General features: G+C 36.6%; 1 protein-coding gene across 1 annotated transcript; it reads right to left on the bottom strand.

Annotated features, from left to right (window-relative positions):
* Positions 1-6,351: 6,351 nt before the first annotated feature.
* Positions 6,352-11,399, bottom strand: LOC149077231 (uncharacterized). The gene is made up of 5 exons (XM_089244967.1): positions 11,250-11,399; positions 9,312-9,453; positions 8,149-8,297; positions 6,826-6,961; positions 6,352-6,672 (listed from the first exon to the last, which is right to left on the bottom strand). Exons 1-5 carry the CDS (start codon positions 11,284-11,286, stop codon positions 6,414-6,416), a joined length of 723 nt encoding a protein of 240 aa, XP_089101093.1. The 5' UTR covers positions 11,287-11,399; the 3' UTR covers positions 6,352-6,413.
* Positions 11,400-16,102: the final 4,703 nt, after the last annotated feature.

Here is a 16,102-nt window from a genome sequence, read left to right as displayed (position 1 = left end):
CGTCTATCCCTCCGTTTCCTTCTGAGATAAAGGACATATAGCAACTGTAAATTTTGTCCATACTTTACAATTTTATACAATAAAACCTGCCGACAACGGCCACTGACGGGACCATGAAAATGTAGCCGCTATTGGGAAGTGGCCGTTATTGGGGAATGGAATTTTATTTCTGAAAGAAAAAAAAAACACTATAAAATTTGTGATCTATATAACACGTAAAATTATGAGCCGTTCTGTAAGTCATTACGATAACTGTATTAATTGACTAAATACTTATAAATTTAATTGAAAAACTTTATTTTTAAAAATTTTTAAAATTATTTAAAAATATAAACATTTAGAATTATTTAAACATTTATTTTTTTTATTTTTTAAATTTTTAACCTTTTAATTTTTTTAAACTTTTAAAACTAAATACTTTTATTAAACAACGTTATCCACGTACGGCGTTCATTCAGGGCCAGATTAAGACGTTTGGAGGCCCTAAGCACTTGAGTAGTTTTGGTGCCTCCCCCCCCCCCTCCCCCCCAACCCTGATACCTACAAGTATATTTTACTCAATATTCAGTCTATAAGCTAAAAAAAAAAAGTTGAAATTTTATATTTCCGAAGTAACTAATCTAAGGATGAAATTTCACTCTAAAAGGTTTATGAAAGTTGTTTTATAAAATTTGAAAAATGCAACTATCGGTTACATTCGAGCAAATGCAACTGATCAGCTTATTGGTTGCATTTGTAAAAGAATTATTATAAAATTTTTATAGTATAATCCGGGATTAAGACAAAATTGTGATGTGAATATTTCTAAGCACACACATATTTTGAAAGTCTCCACCCCTCTCCTTTTTTGTATTTTGTAAAGACTTTGATATCTCCTGAATTTTTTTTTTTGGAATATCATTGGATGTTTTTTGGAATTTTTCTTTCATATTTTGCAAAAAGACAGATCTTAGTTTTTTTTTTCAAAATCTTTTGAGAGAGAGAGAAAATATTTTAAGATATTTTCTTCCCTCGACTGCTTATAAGGATCGAACTGAGGACATCTTTATACCCATATTCTATGGGGCTCTTGATTAAACCACTAAAGAATGGCTCTAGTCTGCCTATAAGCACTCTGAATCAGGGGTGAAAGAGAAAAATAATTACAAAAATTGCAAAAAAAATTAATAATAATAATAGAAAAAAAATTTTATGCAAAATTTTCAAACTAAGAGCGTACTGGACTGAGTGACATGCAGAGAAAACTGTGAATAAAACTTAAAAAAAGTTAAATACTTTTATTAAACAACGCGCTATTCACATATGGCGTTCACTGGGTGAAAACAAAATCAGTCTAAAGATGCGGGTGAAAACGCCCGCAAATATGTGCTCGTGTGAAAGGGGCATTAGGCAAATGCACGGAAAATACAAAACTCCTAATGCATTTCGCCACACAGTGGGTGTTGTCTTCAGAGGAATGATATATAACAATTAAACACCTCGACTGTAGATCCCATATGCGTTGGATACCAAATCTTAATTCCTTGTTGCTCAATAGAAAAAAAAAAAACACAGTTCGACAGTATTTAACGAATGAAATTTCAATTTTGAGAAACATTTCATGCTGCGATGAAGGAAAAATTACCATCCTGTAATATTTGTTTTATTATAATGAAAAAAATAATCACGTAAAGGTCGAGACAAAGTTCCGTGACTGAAAAACTAAAAAAAAAAAAAAAATTCACGTGATATTTAGAAAATATTTTCAACATCATTATAAAAAATTCAAGATTTTTTAAAAAAATTTTCTCCGTTTTTCGATGGTGTCACGTAAACGAAAGGAAGTTTATTTTTCTTCGAGGATAAATGTGGTGATTTAATACCAGCCAGTTATAGGACAGAGGTTTGAATGGTAAATTACCATAACGTGTGACCTTAAAATTTTCCTTTTGATACCCGTACATGCGAATTTAATAGAAACGTTATGGTTGGTCATTATCAAGTTTTTTCTTTTTCTTGTAAGCGCAACTTATTGTAATTTTTGATGTGGTATTTGATCATTCCTAATAGCTGCCCATAACAGTATTACCATGTCGAGTTGTTAGAAAGTTCAAATCTTCCTGATGCTTCTCCCCAAGAGACAAACGCGAGGAAAAATTGGAAACATTCTTTTCCAGTTTGTCAAAATTTTCTGAATTCTGAGATGTCCCCTGAGTTTTCAATCGGCAATATTTCAACGATTTTATTGCACTTAGGCACATGGGGAAAAAATGGGCTCAAAGAGAGACAGGGAAACAACTTTCTAATTGGAAGTTAGAGGACGGGGGGGGGCATCTAAAAAATTAAATTTATATCTTACCACACCCACTGCTGTTCAGCAGAACCCTTGAGTATATAATGAGACTATTTCACGGAACTCAAACAGATTTTTGAATATTTATAAAAAAAAATAAAAAATGTCCGTACTGCTGGCTCAACAGCGTCATAGCCCCCAGGGCAAAATGACAGAGGGCTTCGGCACCACCTTTTAATCAGGATCGCCCTTTGGTTTGGGGAGGATGTTTGGTTGAGGAGTAGGAGGGGTGAATGTTTTTTTTAGTTTTTTGGTCGGCTCAGGAGAAGTCCCGGTCTCCCTGTTCCCCCACCCTGTTTATGGGTATCTGCTCTTAATATACATATTTATTGACATAAATCATTGTGCCAGATCTTATCGGGGAAACCCTATTCAACTGAAGCCCCCACAAGGCCCCTACAAGAAAAGGGGTGGGACTGGCAGAACTCCGGCCTGGGATTCGAGATTATCTTCATAATTTTTGTTTTTCACGCTATATGCATTTCATAATAGAGAGAGCCCGTTAAGAGTCTTACCAGGGGGTAAACCAAAGATTTCAGCATATGGGCCCTACAGCGAGATGAGGAGAAGGCATGGGTCTCTGTGCCGTGCCCGATTGAGCTCGTGGTTGGGACTCAAGACATCATCCTATTGGAAGCAAATTCACGGATAAACAGCTTTTATTATAACCGTCATCAGAGCTTCCGTGCAAGATCTCTGGCATGTGTTGAAAATCATGATGTAATAATAATGACTCAGATGAACACCTTATGATTCAATGATTAGCATCATTGAATCATAAGGTGTTCATCTGAGTAGTCGGTTTTTTACACTATAAACTCAATATTGAGGGATTGCGCACCAAAGTCCTGAGTTTAGGGCAATGTTTCTCAACTGACGGGTTCCGACATCATTCATGCGGGGCCGCGAGTGATCAGCCGCTTCAATTCTGCTTATTCATTTTTCGTTGGTCTTGTGTTTGACCGAGCCTTCCATTCACAAAAATGAATGAAACTTGAAACTGGACCGCGGGCTTACCAAGGTTGAGAACCACTAGTCTAGGGCAGTGTTTCTCAACCGCCGGGCAGCGACTGATCTGCCGTTTCCTTTTCCCCATTCATGTTCCGTTAATCATGTGTTGCACCGGGCCTTCCACTTACAAAAATAAATGAAACCGGGCCACGGGCTTCCTAAGGTTGAGAACCACTTACTGGTCTAGAGGGCCTGGTTCTATAATGTTGGGAGGGGGATTATTAACACTGAGATGCTCGCAGGGAAAGGAAAAATGTTATTCCCGCATGAAATGTGCCCTCTGATTTTGTTTTCTTCCTGATGGGGGCATATTGTCTTATATTTCACCTGCACTGAACCTGTTCCTCTGTGCATAGAATTTCGATATCTGTGCAGAATTTCAAAATAACATATTACCTTATAAAATACGGGGAAATTTCTTTCTGCATAGCAAAAAATCTCTACGTATGCACACGGAAGTATTCTAATTCATAGTCATTGCCTGACACTAAACCTCCATATTTTGTAAACTTATTAACCATGAAAAATGATGCCATTCTTAGTCACTTTTGTCCATAACCAACAAATGGGTGAAACTAAAACTATATCAGCCACAAAATATGCCTTTCAGAAAGCAACTATGCAGTATAGCATGTATTATATTGAGGGAAAATCATTAAACTGGAACCTATGCTGTAATTTGTAAAAATAATATGCTGTAATTCTAATAAGCATTTGTAACTTTCCACACAATTTTTATATGTTACATGATTTCAAATGTTTAGAAATCACATTGAATGGTTTCAGCGATATTGTTGGAGTTTTCATGTATATACACATACCATTTTTTCTCTAAATGGAAATATATTGCAAAATATGCTGTAAACTTATGTTGTAAAACATTGGTAATTTTTGCAATTTATGGCAAAGTGGGTCACTTTAGTAAATTGAATTGTCTAATATTATGGATATTGAGAATGTATGCAATTTTCGAGATTTATTTTTGAAGGTATGTGTAATCCGATGTGGTAAAATATGTTAACCCCTGAAAACTGTTGACAATGTAAATCTATTGTATTGATATATATACAATATAATTGATATTGTATTGTAGTAGTGAGAATATTTTATGTGTAAAGGGTTGTATATAATTAAAAAAAAAGAAAATCATCACTGATGGTTGTTGATATGCAACCATTTTGCCATTCACTGATCAATATCTCTACCTAAGTAGAGAACACACACACACACACACAGTGCTTCCTTCGCACCAACTAGCACCACTTTTATTTTTGATAATTATAGTCAATAAGATATGAATGTAAATACGATTAAACTATTAAGGTTTTAAAGCGAATTTGTTAATTCAATTTATAACATTACTTTAAAAATATTCATCGATATCATGCTATATTTATTTTTTATGCGCACATTATTATTCACCACTTTTATTTTGAAGGATAATTAACGGTTGTTATTTTATTTGATAGATGGCAGTAGGGGTCTCAGTTAAGTGATGTTTCTCAATATGATTCTGTACTGTATTGTTATTTTCTAAAAGGCAAATGTTTTTGGCTGATTAAATTTTCTTTTTACCAGTTTGTTGGTTATGGAATAAGAAATGTTATGCTGTTGTTAATGTTTTCATGTAATTTTAATATTCAAAACAAATATCATCTTTGCGCATATCAGCAACAAGAAAGTTTTCTTCTTTGAAAGCTCTCCGGTATCCGGGATATTTAAGGATTCCATGTTTAGTCATGCTGAACCCTAAAAAAATTGTCACGGAACAACAGGGTTCCGCGGAACACCAGTCGGAAACCTGTGTCCTAGAGCACTCACCCTTAAAGTTAGAGGACGCGGGCTCGATTCCCCGCACAGGTAGTTGAATTTTCTCTCTTTTCTAAATTAATCTTCGCATCAGCCAACTGTTAAAACCCTTCGAATGGATATAGCGGAGAGTGACATCATCCTCGGATAGTAACAGTTGCGACTTGCTGGTTTCTGTAAACTATATACGCAACTCTCAGTGAGTACAATACAACCCAGAGGACATTTTGAAGCCGTTGTTATGTAGCTGGGATGACAATGGGCAATTGGAATTGAACTATGTATTACTATATTTTTTTCCGTATAACATTGGAATATAACCGTATAATATTGAAGACTTTAGGTAGGTATGACTGTGCTACATAATTCATGGTTTCGATGATAAGATCACTGTTTTAAAATAACACAAGAGAATTTGAAATTAATTTATTGTCCGTTAAAACAGTAAAAGAAACCAATGAGGAAAAATACACAATATACAGGCTGAACGTGACCTGTTCTGTCAAACGAAAGGTGGTAATAGACGAGCCCAAGCGGAACACGAAACACCTTACCAATCAAATCAATTAACTTGATTTTTAATAAAGTAATCACTCGAGTTTCATTATAGAGGCGTTTGAGAACCATATGTTAAAATACCATATTTTTTTTATCATATGCATAGGTACAGATCATTTTGTCCGTTAGTAGGACATTATTTTAGTGTGCATTAAAAGGCATATAACAAAACTTCTTATATATAATATCTATGATCAAGATTTATAGACTCTCGTCTTCTGCTTCTAGTTTTCCAAAGTTTATGAGATATTTATTCTCCTCTATAGGCGTTGGGTCAAACGCTATGAATTCCATAAAGGAGAATATTCGAAATATTTCACTCATAACATGCCATAAATTTTGATCGATTTTTATGAGTATGAGCTTCGGGATCTCTTATTTTTTGTGCTCCAAAACCCAGCAAAGTCATGAGTAAAATTCCTTATTTGATGGGCGCATGATATTCTGCAAACGTTGCACTATTTGTACGGTTACCATTGTGAAACACTCGGAAAATATTTCAAATGACTATTTTTTTTTTTGTCACCAAAAATAATCTAACACTTATATCAAGAGCTCAAAATTTTTTTTCGAAAATTCCGAAAATTCCGTACTTTTGAAAATTCCTAAGTTAGGAAAAGGCGGTATAAAATGACGTAAACTTTGCGAAAAATGATTTTTATTGGTAAAAATTTCAATTGATATATGTGTAATTTTTTTTTTTTCATTCCGGAACATAGTTGCCGAAGAAGTCTACTAGAGTGTTATAAACTTTGCTGTTTTTCGCCAGTCCAGTCGGTTTGGAATTTTCGGGAAGTGCTACTTTCTTGCATTCGTCACTAGCGGGATCGAATCCACCGCAAATAGCAGTTGGGAACGTAGATATAACTGAAGAAACAGCGTCGTCTGCAAAAGCGACCACTTCAGCTCCACAAGTGTTTAGGGTATCTGTTTTAATCTCCATGCACACCATGTTAAATCCACTGGTGAGAGAGATAATAATAATAATAATTTTTAATTAAAAAATAGAGAAAAAACATAAATTAACAAATTGATAATAATTTATTTATAGATAAATAATTAATTGCCCATTATATTTTTGAAGTCCCAAGTTCAAAATAAAAGTCAAAACTCACCAGCAGAAAAATCCAAGGCTAGCTTCATTTGGCTTCCCGAGCATTTTGTCCAGTACAGCCAACATATAGTTCATACTTTTACGTGTATTTTCATTTTTGGCCACAGTGTTCATGCATTTGACGTGTTTCTGATAATCTAAATAAAAAATAAAAGAGTGTATAATTTATTAAACACGTAATTATTTCAGTCCTATAAATTCGATAAAATTTTCAGTCCTAATAAAAAGCTTCGTATTACTATCCAGGTAATATGAAGTTTACTTGGAGATTGTACATTGTACTACAATGTTGATATAATTTTCTAATACTTAGCGGCTTCGTGGAGAAACGGGAGATGCTATAAACGAAGCTTTGGCGGAACCTGACAGAATTTGTCACACATTTTTCTACTGTACCGCAAATGCCCCGACAGCATCTGGAACGGTATATAGCTACGTATCGAGAAAGAAAAGCTATATAAAAATTACCCATGGTTTTAAAGCATTCCTTGGTGTTTCAAAAGACTTATCTTTGAATTTTGGTCATTACCTGGAACGAATTAAACGATTTCCCATAGAAACCTATGCAGAACTACGTTTCGGCTAACGAAGATTTCGTCTTACGAACGTGATTCCGGAACGAATTATCTTCGTTAGCCGAGGAATCACTGCATTGTGATCTTCAGTTAGTTAAAATTCGAGCCATCACGAAATATTATATAAAACTGCCAGTTAATACTACTAAAATGTCTCACAAATACCTAATTAGTAAATGAAATGCTACTGGAAATTGAAGTGAATGAAAATATATTTTACCGGTTAAAAAAAATAACAATAATAATAAAGATGACAATAATAATAATAATAATAATAATTCTTCAATGTGGCCGGATTCCACAATGCAAAAAATATTACACAGAATACTTAACCATTTGGTCAAAGCGGACAAAAACGCATGGTCTAAATATAGACGAAAATATTCTAATCACTCAAAAAAAAAACCTGCAGTTAAGAGATATAGCTGTAAGAAATTCAAATTATTGTTATTTTAACGTATATTCTCCTCCAATAATCAGTAGGAAACTACACCATTAATATGAAATGAAAATCATCTTCTCTCGGGATTTCAGTGAAAAAATTTGAAAACTTAAGAATGGGTAGGACCTTTGGGTTTAGTATAGGATCCTATGGGTTTGCTTGAGGTTGGGGGACGATGGAAAGAACATTTTTTGCGAAGAAGGGGGCGATGGAACAAAACAAATTGGGAAACTATGAGTCTGACGGTTAAATAAAGCATAGGAAAAAAAAATGAAATGAATTTCTAACCAATAATGTAACACATTACCTTCTCTTCGCTTTGATCCAGGATCGTCGCAAAATTCTTCCAGTAAATTTCTGTATCCTTCACTAAAGAAAGTTTCCAACTGCTTTTGGATGGGCGTCGTACATTGGCCTATGAATGCATCCCAGCATGTTTCATCCTGATGAAGTGAACTGAAGGGATTGAAGTAGAAATTAGTTATAAAATATCATGTGCATTCCAAAATATGTATTTTTTTTAATCTATAACCGTTAAAAATCCTCAACACCGAGCGCAATAGACCTATAAAGCTACATATATTCAATCGTAGCGTTGCATAATTTGAAATATAGATGACAGCACTGAAAAATCAGACACAGCACTAGATACGCACTCAGTCTGTTAAGCACACACACACAAACACTGACAATTTCGGTACAACTCGCTCGGTAGAAAATTGGAAAATTGCCCGTGGCGATAGAACCGGAGTTGTGTGCTCGGTTTGAAAGAAAAAAAATGTTGTTAACTGCACATAAAAGCCATCTATGAAACACCCGTGAAAGTTCAACTTTCTGTGCTGCCCTCTGATGAAAGATCCCATAGATCCCATCTACATTCACACCATACTGTAACTCAAAACTTACACAATAACTTATGCCAGGTCTAAACTACGTGGGGTCAAAAGAAAAAAAAATTACAGTGAGAAAAAGTATCCCCGTACATTTTTATGACACCAGGGTCTGAAAGGGCTAATTTATATTCGCATACAATGTTTAAGATCTATTTAATAGGTGTGGGAAATGAATAAAATATATTTTTATAGCATCAATTAATATTATATATCTACCAATACAACGTTTGTTGTAAATAGTTAGCATTTATAATTGTTCGATTAAAACTCAATCAATCAGCAGATTAAAATAAATGAAAATTGTTTTATTCACTAGTTAGATTTTTAATCCATTTCCTAACCCTAATAATTTTTTAATACCTTATTACATTGGTTTCAAATATTGCTTCTTAGTATTCATTCCACAGCATTGGCGTCATTAGTGCGAAAGTTATTGAACTTCAAATATTTATCAATTAAAGACATATCTATTAACCATTCGTTGTTCCTGTGGCATTTCAAGTTTACATATTAATATTCTGTCGATCCTTTCAGATGAAAACTCATGTTCATCGATTATGCTGATTGTAATTCTTACCTACAGAATCCATCGATTTCTTCCGGTGTTTCCGGTAGTGCACCTTTAGGCAGTGTATTCAAGAAATCCCTCACATAATACGCGCAATCTAGAGCTTCCTTGGTGTGGCATTTGGGTTCCGCAAAAACCAGTCCAGTCAAACCTTCAATGAACAAAGGTATTCAGAAAACGTATATGAATTCCGACAATTTTTTTTTTTTAAATGATTGAGAATAAATCTTTCTATTTTTTGTCTATTATAAACTTAATAATTGAAAATTCAAGCAAAATTAATTGTTCTACGCTTTTCACAATGAGATATGAAAGGAAGGCTTAACAAGCAAATGTAAATAATCGCTAAATAAAGCCCTAAAAATCATTAGATTAATCGGTAATTATATCAGTAAATTGGCATAAATAGAGGATAATGATAAGATATTGATACGTATTGAACAAACACATCAAATCTATTCATATGAAAAAATAATTTTCTGTGTGTGTCTGCATTTTTTTATACAAAAATCTACAACTTTAGACTGATCGCCTCCAAAACTTCTTCAGAGCTGGGAAAATGACCGAAATGGCCAAAAAACGCGAAACAGTTTCTTGGACCTCAACAGTAACTTTTGGAATTTTTACTTTGGCTACCGATTTTCCCAACTAGTGCCTTTCAGACATGTTTAATACTTTACAATGGCTTTTGACTTTTTCAATCCTCATAGTATATGGAGAAAATCTGAACAAAAAAAAAAATGCCGGGCATTTTTGCTAGTATCGAATAAAATTCAATATGCTAGGCGTTCTCTAAGCCAGGATCGCAGTACAGTATTACTTGTTAAAGTTTACTCAGTCATCCGGAAGCAGGCGATTTGAAGACCAAATGATGTAGAATAATTGAGTGAAAGGAAGAGAAATAACGACTACGGAATCCCAGGGCTATATAATAAGGGCTGTTTCATCTCTTTGAAGTCACGCTGGCCGTTTTGGCCCAGTGGGAGTAGTATCGGAACTATTGCGTGACGTCACTGCTTAAGCACTTTTTTTAAGCAGAAGACAGAAGCAACGTGCTCTTTTTTCCACATTTAGCAGTTTCTTTTCACTGTTTAAAGTGAGTGATCTCTTGTTGTTGGTGTTGTCACAGGTATTTGCGTGTGGTATTTTTATAATCTTCCATAATCTAAGTTATAAGCTAAAAAAATGGATCCAAGAAATAATTGGTAAGTAATACTGTGTGTCTTTTGATATTAGCATTCAATTGACAAGTTCAAATATTTTATATTAGGATTTTTTTTTTCACATTTGCTACTCATATTTTTATGTTGCTAGTAACGAAGTCCAAGGAAGACCAAAAGCTACAACTAATTCAAATGAAAACAAAAAAAGATAATCAAAAATTATTAGAAAGTTCAAAAGATAATTGGAATTATGTGTCTCCCGAGTTTGCTTTAAATCAAATCACCTCAATATATATCAAATAATGTGTGCGATCCAATTGAAATAAATCATAGAAAAATACTCTCAATGGAAGTTACCTCATAAACAAACACCGAAATTTCTATCTCTTAAGTATTTAAAATGTTGAAAAAAGCAAATCAATACGTATACTAATGACAATAATCGAAAATATATAATTTTGGAAATAATTCAGTGAAATGGGCAGTACACACACAGCGATAACAAACTATCGTAATTGACAGGGTAGCAAAGCGGACGCAATCGGTTCTGCTTGGGCAATGGCGTCAGCTGGTACCGTCTCCGCCACGTTGTGAAACATCCAATATATATATATATTAGATGAAAATCTCTCCGTTACCAATTTAAATTTACAACTATTATATTCCAACATATTTAAACGATATTGTATGGAGAAACTAGTAATATATCAGTTGAGAAAATTTGAATTATTTATAATTACTTGATGATGCATTCAATAACATGTTACTCGTATATGGTACTCACTCATGTACAGGAAAACTTTAAACAGTTGGCCCTTCATTACTCTTGGAGTTGGTAACTGAATGCTGATTTATCACAAGAGATGACACGTTTTATATCGGTTCTGGAACTATATGAGTGAGTCTACCTCTTAATAGAGTATTTATTTCTTTGCGAGAAAGTTGTGAAGAATAAGGGGGAAGGGGGTGACCACAAATATCGATTGTAAGTATAAGAAATAGCTTCCAAACCAAAAGAAAAACAACACTCCAATTATTAGCTACATTTTCCGGGTATCAGAAATTTTTCATTGTTTCAAAACATCACGTAACAAATATTACGTGACGTTTAAATATATGGGTATGTATGATAATATGAAGAGTAATTTCAAATTTTCTCTAGATTGATATTCAAGGAAGTATTCTCAAAAACTTCTGCTTTTTTTTCTTCTCTTGTTGCGAATAGGTTTTGAAGGTCGAAGGAATAAAATGATAACATGCCGCACTCACATAAATACCTGTCATTTTAATAAATTTGCATTTAATCGTTTAAAAATGATTAGATAGGAGAGAAACTCCTTATATAACCTAACTTTTCATTTTCGCTGCACACTTGGAAACGGGATTAGAGTTTTGAATGTTTCGCAGCATCCCTGACCGATGTGGAGACTCTCCAGGATATCCCGAAAGCACAGCTTTCTAACACTATAATTTCTAGTTCACGGAAACCTTTGATCGTTACGAGAGTGTGCCACAGAATCCACACAAACATAGATATCTGTCTAATACAGGGTGGTCGCAAATGAACTGACACTACTCAGCCGTATGCAGCGCCCATTTTCTGATAGAGTTATTTTGGTGAAACTTGGTATAAAGGATATATGGATCATGGGAAGTAAAGAGAGATTCAATAATAAAAAAAAAAGTTGAATTTTTGACCACCATGTGCAAAAGTGGCGCTTTTTAACCGCAGTTATTTTCTTCCCATGGTTCAAATAATGTATATACCAAGTTTCAATGAAACACGTCTACCACGACGGGTGCTCCATTTGATCGTTTTGATCATTTTGGTCGCAACACGGTCATATTCTCACACACGAGGGCTAATTAGAACGGGACCTACAATTTATTGCTGATTCCGAACGGCAGCTTTTTTTTAGTACTCACAGGCAGGTTGGTGAATGATGGGGGACTTTGATGTGGGACTTCCTGCGGTAGCAATCTCAGAGAACGACAATGGCTTCTACAGTGTTAAGACGTCTTTTGACGGAGCACCGGAATTACATCATATCCCGGCGTAACCATTTGTAAGCTGGCGGATCCTGGTGTGCCGTGAGTTGGGGGACATCGAAAGGACTCTTTAGAACTTCGAAGCAAGCGTCTACGGCGTCGAGATGAAAAGTTATCTTCACTTACATCGCGCCGAGTGAATTGCGGATCGGTCGGCCATTGTCTACAGCGTTAGCCCTCCCATTGGACTTCAAATTCATCAGATGTCGGCTGATTGAATAATTTTTGTGTACTTTATGTGTGACATAAATGTTCGGTTCAAATTTATCATCGAAAATCGTTTTTAATTAAAATTTGATCGATTTCAAAGTAAATTCTATGAAACTCGCCATCTTAATACAAGCCTATAGATTTATCATTATTGTAGAGGCTGTATTATTCTTCTATGGCTCCGTAACATGTGTAACAAGGCCAATCTTATTATTTGTAATATAAAGGAGTTCTTATTCTTCAATTCTATTTTCGGCTGGCCTCGAGAGCAGATTACTTTAAGGTGCACTACTGTTCCTTCAAAGGCCGAGAATAATTATTATAATACAAGATATACGGAAGACTGGATGTTGTGAAGATATTTATTATTTCAGATGTTTATTTTTTAAGGAAGGAAAAAACTCATCTCTGCCTCCACCGGGAGTCGAACCCGGGTCCCTCGATTGCCGGACGAGTGCTCTGACCACTAAGCTACAGAGGAGATAGAGATTTTCCTTCGCTAGAGCGTATATATGCCGAACGGAACCGTGCAATGGACGGTGAAACCGATCAGCTAATAGCTTATTATAAGTAAAGTTGCCTAGAATAAGGTATAATAAATAAAATTAACACAAACAACAGCAAGGATAATACAAAGTCACATTACTGAACAAAATCTTTGATCAACATGAAATTTGAACAATTGCGACACCACTTGGCCATGAATAACACCACGTCATCGGAGGACCATATTGATGTCACCAGTGTCCACAGCTCGCAACTTTTGAATGCTTTGGACTTATCCGGTGGACCTGGGACACCTTCCTACGCAACACGAAGCTGCCAATGTTCAATGAAGACTGCTACTCCCCTCTACGGATTAGTTCCCAAGAGGAACTTCCTGAAATCAACCGTTCGTGCTTCAGATGTCGTGACTCCGGCTTTGCATCCCCAGACCCAAAAGAACATTGTGCCAACTTCTGTGGTAAAAACGATCTTAGGTGACCACGAAACGAATGAAACTCTCGATGCTGATGACTTCTATACGTATGATGCTGCGTGGAACATCTGGACACTTTTAACTGATCCCCGAAGAGATTCGTTGGGCAGATCCCATCACCGCCTGCCTGTCAGTGATCATGAAAGTCTACAGTGCCTGCTAAAAGGCACCATAGATGCAATTAAATCGACTTGGAATCTCGTTCGAGACACCCGAAAACTCTCCTCGGGAAAGGTGCGGCGCAAGGTGTCATTAAATGATCAACACAGTGTTCGTCGTCTATTAGTCGACCTGGTCATGGAGATAGTTGAGCAGTCAGAAACTCAACCCTCGCCTACGAAGAATTCTAACGTCAAAAGTAAATCAAACAAAGTGACCTTCCCTGGATTACGGAGCAAAATGACCCAAAAAGTCAGCGATCGTGTAATGGGCCAAACTAGCACACAACGTTCTCCAATCGTATCATGTACGAATGAACTTCGGTCGGATGGTGTTCTAACGGTCGCTTCGTGTTACGAAAGTAAGCAGTCAGTAGTCAAGAGAGTGAATCAGCGAGAACATAACATATTTATTAGTAGAGACACTCAAACTGATCATCTGTCAGTGTGTCGGAGTGAAAATGGTCCACTTATTGACAAAGAAACTCAGACGATCTTGGATCATGCTCCGGACGTGGACTCACCAGATCGGGAAGATTGTCTCACCGACGAGCGGCAACAGAACTTTCAATTTGTAGTAGCTTCCCAAAGTGATACAGAATATAATGGTACGGGACCAGACGCCCCACGAGAGAGGAACGCCTGTGTTAGCCCAACGACGACAGTATCCTCTCAACTGCCAACCTCGATATTTTACGTTGAGGATAGCTGGAACAACGAAACCACTTTACCTTGGGAACCTCCCAAACCTCAGAGACAACGTAAAGTCAAAATTGACAGGTCTAGGCAAACGAACAGTTCTTCGATAGAAATTGAAAAGGTGGACGCCTGGCCACAACTGCATTCGAATAAGCAACTGAAGAATAGCACTGCGCTTCCAGCTGAAAAAGTGTTGTCACCTTCCTCCCTCGGATTAAAGAGAACGTGGGCAGAAGTTGTAAAAATGGGGGACAGTGGCCAAAAGTGGTCCAAATATCAAATATTATCGGGCAGGCGGCTTGCACCTGAAAGGACTAAGGGCGTGGACATCTCCTCGCTACACTTGTCAAACCCAGTGGAATCAGATGTACAAGCCGAGGTAATTTCATCGCATGACGTGAACGAAAAGAGACAATCCAACCCACTCTCCTGGGCTGAACGATGTGAAGACTATGACCGAACTATAAAAGGGACTGATACCGTAACAACAACACATAGCCGTAAGCAACTGAGAGAAGAACTTCAGGGCAGTAAAAATAGTCGGCATGGCAAAAACACTTATGCAACAGAAACCCCCCAGGCTCGTCACCAGCGAATGAGCTACCTAACCAACACTAGCAGCGGTGCGGCGAAATTAGACTCTTTCAAGGTATATAGACGTAGTCAGGTACAACACGCAGAAGAGCAGTTAGCTCAGCCGTCAAGTAGGAAGGCCACAAACCCTCCCAATTTTGATGCTGAAAGAAATGTCAGGAGGTCTGATTATGATCCTCATGGGCGTGACAGTTATCCACCACACCGACGGAAACACATTACGTCTGACCATTATACTTCCGACTATAGGGACAGCACACTGGGTACAGCGAGAGAACACTTTCGACAAGACCAACGACGAAGAAAATACCATCTCTCACAAGGAGTAGTACGTGAGGAAAGGCGGGTATATGTTGACACACGTGAACTCGGACGCCATCGCCATCGAAACTGGCAAAATATACGAGGCGTATCGACGAGACGAATGCAGATGACCGGGTATACTCAACCGATCAACACTCATATGGACAGAACGGGCAGATGTGTTGACTGTGTGCTCATGAACATGGCGCAAGACCTCCGCTTTAACACGGACCACAGGTCGAGGAGCAGAGAATGTCCCAGTTTTCTCCTCACAATAGGTCTGCAGTCGACTCGCCAGTTATTTAATCAGCGACGCAGAGATTGGTAAGGCGTGATGGTCGAAAAAAAAAGGTGTAACAGTAAGTTACTAACTATGGGCCTGAATCTAGGCAGTGAATTAACACGAAACTGATGACGTCACATTCGGCAAAAAACAACCAAGTAAGACACGGACTTCGTCTCCTTCAATTAAATGCAGACAAAGCTAAGATCTGTATCGAACATATGGAGGCTTTCGTAAGAGCACAATCAGTAGATGTGGTTCTACTTCAAGAACCATGGCAAAATAGAGGTCTTTTACGTGGTATTCCACAATCATGGCAGTCGTGGACGGCGCAACTATGCAAAAGTGCTATATTGGTCCCA

The sequence above is a fragment of the Pholcus phalangioides genome, unplaced genomic scaffold, assembly GCF_987345545.1.
Source record: "Pholcus phalangioides strain wild (caught in Gottingen) unplaced genomic scaffold, Ppha-v1.0 ptg000015l_1, whole genome shotgun sequence".
NCBI lineage: Eukaryota > Metazoa > Arthropoda > Arachnida > Araneae > Pholcidae > Pholcus > Pholcus phalangioides.
Note: the sequence above shows the minus strand (reverse complement) of the source record. Positions and strands in the feature narration are given on the sequence as shown.

Bases quoted from the DNA above. Each gene is read 5' to 3' on its own strand.
- LOC149077231 (XM_089244967.1), bottom strand. From the start codon at position 11,286: ATGAAGGGCCAACTGTTTAAAGTTTTCCTGTACATGA. The intron at 9,454-11,249 runs GTGAGTACCATA...TGTTCATTGAAG, and splicing joins TAAAGTTTTCCTGTACATGA to GTTTGACTGGACTGGTTTTT. The intron at 6,673-6,825 runs GTGAGTTTTGAC...CTCTCTCACCAG, and splicing joins AGCCTTGGATTTTTCTGCTG to TGGATTTAACATGGTGTGCA.